Genomic DNA, 8124 nt, shown 5'->3' on the forward strand with positions numbered 1-8124 from the left:
ATTAAAAATGCCTTTCAAATGGGATAATATTTTTATGGCTTTTTCCGCTGTTAAATGCTCAGCTGATAAAAGACATTTTATTTCTACCAGACCATCTTTATCTATGAGTCCGTCTGGAGAAGCACCCAAACACGGATTTTTAATATCAATAAATAATCCGTAAATTTTTATCTCTTTTAATGTTACGGCCAATTCTTTTCTTGCAATTTTTTCCATTTCGCGACCATATTTCATAGGCGCAGTATCGATAGAGGGAGGAAATAAAATGTTTTTTACGGTTGCGGCGCAAAACTTTGTCGGTCTCATGCGACATACAATTCCAAAATGAGACGCCGTCAACAATTCCTGTCTCAGTGAATGCCACAAATCTGAATCACTTTGCTCTATTGTATTACGTTCAATTTGTCTCCAATTTTTCCCATTTACAAACAACTTTTCCAATTGATTTTGTCGAAGTTGTTCAAAAATCTCGGGTAGAAGATTAGGTTTTTGTAATTGCGGATCGTAATGACAATCTGTTCCTGACTTCCTTTTACATTTTTGCCTTCCATTCATTTTCCGAGATTCTCTAGTTCTTGCAACTTTAATTTGTCGTCGCTTTTCCAGAATCTCGACAGTAGGATGAACATTTTTATCCATGCTTTTATGCATTTCCGTAAGACCTTGTTTCGAATTATATTGCAAAACTGCCCCTGCAACTCTAGCATTGTAAAAGCCTTGGTTACTAAAATTAATGCGCTTATCAGCAATTTCTTTGCAGATTATCAAATTGAACGGCTCTACAGGATTGTTGGTGTATTTGTACAACAAACCGTCGGAATAAGCGCTTAAATATATAATAGCCTTCTCTACTTTTTGGTAAAGATCGTGTAACTTGAGAAACGGTACATAATTTTTCTTCATTTCATCAAGGTCACATATACGACCGCGTTCCTTACATCGTTTATGTTTACCAAATATATGACTAGAAATGTTTAATATATCTTTTTGTAATTCTCTAGTTTTATCATGGTGGGTGAGGTTGCTCTTGTTTATTTCGTAAATTAATTGCTTCTATTACTTCTGTTTGTATGTTCATAATATTGTTCTTTACAACATTTGGTAGCTGGACGAAACCGCGCTTTCTATGCATTTTTGGCTGAGTTGTCCCTGCTACCGTCTGCAGCTTTTTGCAAAAATTGCGAAGCAAATGATTGGTGCATTCTATTTTTTTCACGGTCACTATTTGTTCCCGATATGCTGCTATCAATGATGGCCTGATAGACGCTGCTATCACCATGGGCAATGACTGTTCTAAAAATTAATCCATGCATTTCCAGGCTACTTTTAAAGCCTTCTACAATGGCGTCGCTCTCCATACTTATGGAGCTTGCGTTACGATCGAAATTTTTATAGCATTTATGATTTTTTGGTTCGACTCCGTTTTGTTCCGCTACATCGCATATCGTGCAATATTTATTGCAAATATCGACAAAAAAAACTTTTTTTGTGTAGTAACCAATTAAAGAAAGTACCAACACCGAAAAGAGAATCGTAGGCGTGGCCGTACGATTGTTTACTTCAACTACCATCAGCTATTACAGTTATGTACGGAATATCGTTTATAACATCGTTCCTTTCGAGAGCTAGTTGCTTTTCAGTTTGGCCAGCCATTTTCATATTTTCCATGTTTTCTCAAACTTGTCTACTAACATATCTCGATTTTGAATATAACTTTTATCGGACATACATTAAGTATTCATAGCTGCACACAGCTCTTCCAATTGGGCATAGCTAATTCTCACTGTAATAGTTCTTACTGCAACAGCCATATCAATGCTAAATATTTTCGAATCTTTGGGTTCTGACCAGAATTCGACTTTAGTATTGCACATTTGGCACTTGAAAGTAAAATGCGTCTTAAACCTTTCGGTTTTAAACCACAATCTACACTTTATTCCTCTCGACCAATAGAGCCAAACGCGATGTTATTGCGACAATTAAGAACGAAAGAAAACTAAGGAATTTGAATCCTATGGTTGGGATCTCAGAAACTCCCCTTGTTCTTTCTCTTAACATCCCCTGTAAAGAAATAGGCGAGAAAAATATTGGTCCGAAAATCCCGATTCAGCCGACTTTCGGACCAATATTTTTCTCGCCTATTTCTTTACAGGGGATGTTAAGAGAAGGAACAAGGGGAGTTTCTGAGATCCCAACCATAGGATTCAAATTCCTTAGTTTCCAAATTTTCTGTCGTTCTTAATTGTCGCAATAACATCGCGTTTGGCTCTATTGGCCGAGAGGAATGAAGTGTAGATTGTGGTTTAAAAATTAAAGAGCTGACTTTAAAATATTTTTATTATTTTTTCGGTTTTAGTTTTTATGGGTTTCCAATCTTTAAATTGGCACTCTATTCCTTTCATATGATTATTGAATAATCTCTGAAGTTCTTTCCATACATGAGAAAAGTCGACAATGCGACGGCCTTTAGGCAAGCTTTCCTGGATACGATTTATATCCAGAGGGCCATTCTTGATAATAAAATAATTATCTTTGCAAAGTTTGACATCTTTATTACAAATATCTGTTTCAGAAATTGAATCCAGGCATTGCACTTTCTGAGTACTAACTTTAGAATCTATTGTATCGGAATCCGATTCCACCGATTTTTGAAAATCGATGGATTCATTGCTAGTATTCTTATATGTGCTATTCTTAGAGTCATTTTTCTTTTTGCTTTCGGTTTTAGTTTTTATGAGTTTCCAATCTTTAAATTGGCACTTTATTTTTTTCATATGATTATTGAATGATCTCTGAAGTTCATTCCACATATGAGAAAAGTCGACAATGCAACGCCCTTGAAGCATGCTTACCTGGATATTATTTATATCCAGAGGGCTATTCTCGATAACAAAATAATTGTTATCTTCGCAAAGTTCGACATTTTTACTACACGTACCTGTATTTGAATTTGACTCCAGGCATTGCATCGCGGGTACTAACGATTGGATACTAACTCTCGAATCCATTATTGGATAGTAATTCCGCCGATTTCTGATTATCGATGGATTCATTGTTAGTATCCTTAGATGTGCTATACCTGGAGTCATTTTCCTCTTGTCTTTCTAGCTTCAGCATCCATCGCCTGCAAAAAAGCACAATGTTAAAATATTGTTAAAAAATTAAATGTATCAATTATTATATAATTATCAAAAAAAGATTTTTGAAAAATAAATGCAGTCTCTTATTTATAAATCTATATTTTATTCAAACTATATTATATTATACAATAAAGTTTCAATATAAATGTTTTATTTTTATACTAAACAGAGGATACATAAACCGTATCTGAGGTAAAGAAGCAGTTTACGAATAAATAAGTCTGGCATAAAATATCTTCCAGAACGCAGATGCAAATCGTTCTGGGAGAAGATATTTTAGAAGCAACTAGCAGACGAATAAATCGGCTCTGATATAAAATATCTTTTTTTAATAACCAGAACGCACATGCAAATCGTTCTGGGAGAAGATATTTTTAAAGCAATTAGCAGACGAATAAATTCTCTGATATAAAATATTCTTTTTTTAATAATCAGAACGCACATGCAAATCGTTCTGGGAGAAGATATTTTAGAAGCAACTAGCAGACGAATGGATTGTCTTTGGCATGAAATATCTTTTTTTGTTACTACTGCAACTTTATAACTATTATTACTATTATTGTACTATTGTATTTACTATTTATTATTACTATAATATTTCTACTACTAACAACTATTTAAAATAAGCAAAAGACTGCTTTATTTTTCAGAAAGTGTTACTTTTAGAAAAAAAATATATATATATATTTGATTATGTAAAAAAAATTTATAAAAATTGAACCCCATAAATATTGAATAAAAATGAAGGAGGTGTCATTAAAATATCGCAAAAAATTTATAGATGAAGAAAATCCTGCAAATTTTAAAATTATCTCTATTTTTCGAATGATCTCAAAAATACAAAGTTTTACTGTAGATATCACGTTGCAGGACATCCTGTGTATATATACGCATACATACATTTATATATACATATATATATATATATATATATAAATGTATGTATGTATGCATGTACATATATATATACACAGAATGTCCCGCAACGTGATGTCCACAATAAAACTTTGTATTCTTGAGATTATTCTAAAAATAAAGATAATTTCGAAATTTTCAAGATTTTCTTTATCTATAAATTTTTTGCGATATTTTTGTTGGAATAAGTGAATATTTCAATGAAAGGTTTAGCTAAACGTTTCAGTGGTGCCATCCATTGATGGAATGAGTCGTAAGACACTCACGTTGAGCGAGCGTGATTGAAAAAAATGGAACGCGCGTACAAATACACTTCTTCTCGGTCATCGAAGCTAAACACATTGTACGAAAATATTAAGAGAGAGAAATTCAGTTTTTGTGCTATTGGTTGGTTATAAGAAAAATAAAGTTATTAATTTCAAGTATATAAAAATAAGTGTCTCATTTATTTCACAATAATAAATGTTCGCAAACGCGCTGCGTGAAAGAGGATCGCGCGACACAATAGGATAAGTCACTTTTTCTTTTGTATTAAAAAAGTTTAATTTCAATACACACTTAATTACAAATTACTTGAACAAGACTTATAACATTTAAATATTTCAGTGAAAATCTAATCGAGAACAAAGTGCGGAATAAGCGGCGGTCGTCAACGAGATTTTAGCGGATCAGAATAATATGCGGTTGCGTTATGCGGTCACTACGGAAAGCGATAAGGCCCGGATTTCGGGTGCGAGCTCTCTTTTATGGGTTTCCGAAGAAAACCCACTTTTTCGGGAAGCGCCAATTATTGCGAGCAATTTTAAGTGTGCTCGAGGTGACTCGAGGGCACAGCTCATTATTGGCCGCTGTCAAAATTAACGGAAGACGGCTGGCAGAAAGCATGCGCGCGCGGGCGATCGCGATAATTATTGGTGAAAAGAGGCGCCCGTGGTAAGCCGCGCATGCTCATTGAAAATAATTATTCGGCGGAACGGTTGTGATACCGTTAATTGTTTGTGTGCAAAGAATGTTTATGAGATGACAGGTTTAATTTATGACAACTTTTTTCCGTGACAAACATACAAAAAAGACCGTGACTTTTATTATTGACGCGGATGGAAAATTCTAAAATTTACAAAAATTTTACTTAACATCTCAAACATTCCCGCCCGCTTTATCACAACGTGACAAAGGTTGGTGGTGATTCCGGCGCGGATCACATTCCGATAGCGATCGATGGTGGGGCGGGCGCGCCGGCGCGGCGAAATACACGTGGTGATCGCGTGGTGTGAATCGATCAGCTGAGCCGATGAGGGCACGTGGTGAACGCGTGGTGTGAAATAATCAGCTGATCCGGTGAAAACGCGTGGTTGATGTGAACGGCGAGTGTGTAATGCAGTGAGCGGTGATAACGAAATAATTTTTTTTTGTGCGGTGGTGGATGAGATGAGTGACGTGCGACAGATGCTATGATGCATGATGTGATGATTGTGTAATGAGTGACGTTACGAAGTGTCAGCGTGCGGTGTAGGTGCGTCGTTCACGCCCGGGAGGAAAACAAGCTTGACGAGTGGGCGCACAAGCTCGGACGTGGCCGTTCGGATTGACACCACGCGTACAATCCCATCGTCCCCGGGGTGCAGTCGCGATATGCGAGCCAGTGGCCATCGGCTCGGTGGGGTGAACTCGGAGCGCACGAGACAGAGATCGCCGACGTGGGGTGCAGCTTCGTCCTTGAGCCATTTGGTGCGCGAGGCTAGTCCGTGCAAATATTCGGACGACCATCGCTGCCAGAAGTGATCTCTCATCTGCTGCAAATGACGCCAGCGTGACAAGGTGGATACCGTCTGCCCTGTCAATGACGGTTCCGGCACAGCGAGTAGCGGCGCCCCGACGAGGAAGTGACCGGGAGTCAACGCCGAGACGTCCTCTGGGTCATCTGAGAGTGCCTGCAATGGACGAGAATTAAGATAAGCTTCGATCTGGGCGAGGAGTGTGCTCAGCTCCTCGAACGTGAGGGTCGTCTCGCCGATCACCCGACGGAGGTGGAACTTGGTCGACTTCACTGCAGCCTCCCAAAGACCACCAAAGTGCGGGGCCGCTGGCGGGTTGAAGTGCCAGCGGATTCCTTGAGCGGTGGCGGCGAGGACGATACGATGACCTTCGGCTGTCGCTGCATCGAAGAGACCTCGCAGCGTACGATCTGCCCCGATGAATGTCGTGCCGCAGTCGCTGTAGATCTCAGCACAGAGGCCCCTGCGGGAGACGAAGCGGCGCAGAGCGGCGATGAAAGCCTCGGAGGTGTAGTCGGAGACGACTTCCAAGTGAGTGGCCTTCGACCAGAAACAGACAAAGACTGCGATGTACCCTTTGTGCGCGCGGTGTCCACGTCCCTTGCTGGTCCGAAGGAGGATGGGTCCTGCGTAATCCACGCCGGTGCTGAGGAACGGTCGGGTTGGCGTTACTCGGTCCCGAGGAAGGTTACCCATCTGAGGCTGTGGCGTGGCAGCACGCCATCGAGTGCAGGTAACGCATCGATGTAGCTGCTGCTTGACGGCGGTTCTTCCTCGAGGTACCCAGAAGCGCAGGCGGAGCAGGCCGAGTGTCGGCTGCACACCCCCGTGCAGTGTCCGTCGATGGCAGGAATCGATCACCAGCCGAGTCAGCCAGGATGCCGCCGGGATGATCATCGGATGTTTCTCGTCGAGCGGAAGTTGAGAGTTTTTGAGACGTCCTCCGACGCGCAGTACGCCTTGATCGTCGAGGAACGGACTCAACTTCACCAGGTGGCTTCGCGGTGGAGTAGTGCGTCCAGCAGAGGCCGCGGCTACGTCCGTCGGAAAGTGGAGCGCCTGCACCACTCGCAGCCATCGAAACAGCGCGGAGTCCAGCTCGTCAGGCTGCAATGGACGGCCAGGTCTGGCGTCACGTCTCACCGGGTTGAGCCATCGACGACACCTACGCAGTGACTCGCAGCAGCCGTTGCAGCGTCGGGAATCGCAGAAGAAGGTCCGGTTCGGTAGTGACTGGCGCCTTGACTACCAGGCTGGTGACTCGTTGCTCAGGGAGGTCATCCTCTGGGACGTCGATGTCTGCACCAGGCCAGGCAGCCTCGTCTCCTGACAGCCAGGTAGGTCCTGTCTACCACAGTTTATGATTGCGTAAGTCCTTAGGTGTAACACCACGCGATGCACAATCTGCAGGGTTTTCTCGTCCGGCGACGTGTCTCCAATGAGCGTCTGGAAGCAGGGTCTGGATCTGCGACACTCGGTTGGCAACAAAGGTCTTCCAGCGGGTGCAGTGTCCGCGAATCCAGTGAAGGGTGACCTTAGAATCAGACCACAGGTGCACCGGCGTAGCAGCCAAGCCGAGGGTAGTGCGTACATGCAGCATGAGCGTGGTGAGTAATGCAGCGGCACAAAGTTCCAATCGAGGTAACGACACCTGCTTGACTGGTGCGACCTTCGATTTTGCCATCAGCAGATTAATTGATGTCTTCTCTGTTGCAGCGTTGCGGATGTACACGACGGCGGCGTATCCTCGCTTTGATGCATCGGCAAACCCATGGAGCTGCAATTGCGACTGGTCATCTCCGGTGCTGAGCCAACGATCCACACGGATGTGATCCAGCAACGGAAGTTGATTCAACAGTTGTCTCCAGCGGTGTGCGTCCTGATCAGGCAGCGGAGAGTCCCAATCCAGCCGTTGAAGCCACGTAGACTGGATCAGAATTTTGGCTCGGATGACGACAGGCGCTAGCCAGTCCATCGGATCGAATAGTCGAGCTGTCTCGGCCAAGACTCGTCTCTTCGTGAGGTCGGTGGTTGAACGGTTGTGATACCGTTAATTGTTTGTGTGCAAAGAATGTTTATGAGATGACAGGTTTAATTTATGACAACTTTTTTCCGTGACAAACATACAAGAAAGACCGTGACTTTTATTATTGACGCGGATGGAAAATTCTAAAGTTTACAAAAATTTTACTTAACATCTCAAACAATAAATAAAATAAATAATAAAGATAAGCAGTAATTAAAACATAGTAGCAGAGCGTGGTTGCTGAAAAACATCCGTAATTGGTGAAAAT

General features: G+C 41.9%; 1 protein-coding gene across 1 annotated transcript; it reads right to left on the reverse strand.

Annotated features, from left to right (window-relative positions):
• Positions 1-1006: 1006 nt before the first annotated feature.
• Positions 1007-6986, reverse strand: LOC114930941 (uncharacterized). The gene is made up of 4 exons (XM_085482742.1): positions 6974-6986; positions 5547-6864; positions 2997-3124; positions 1007-1293 (listed from the first exon to the last, which is right to left on the reverse strand). Exons 1-4 carry the CDS (start codon positions 6984-6986, stop codon positions 1007-1009), a joined length of 1746 nt encoding a protein of 581 aa, XP_085338868.1.
• Between the last annotated feature and the right edge of the window lie 1138 nt (positions 6987-8124).

The sequence above is a fragment of the Nylanderia fulva genome, unplaced genomic scaffold (assembly GCF_048542155.1).
Source record: "Nylanderia fulva isolate GAGA-0341 unplaced genomic scaffold, ASM4854215v1 Scaffold219, whole genome shotgun sequence".
NCBI lineage: Eukaryota > Metazoa > Arthropoda > Insecta > Hymenoptera > Formicidae > Nylanderia > Nylanderia fulva.

Bases quoted from the DNA above. Each gene is read 5' to 3' on its own strand.
- LOC114930941 (XM_085482742.1), bottom strand. The intron at 3,125-5,546 runs GTAACGTCACTC...GCTTTTTTGCAG, and splicing joins ACACCGCACGCTGACACTTC to GCGATGGATGCTGAAGCTAG. The intron at 1,294-2,996 runs GTTAGTATCCAA...ATTAATTTTTAG, and splicing joins ATCCAATAATGGATTCGAGA to AACAGTCATTGCCCATGGTG.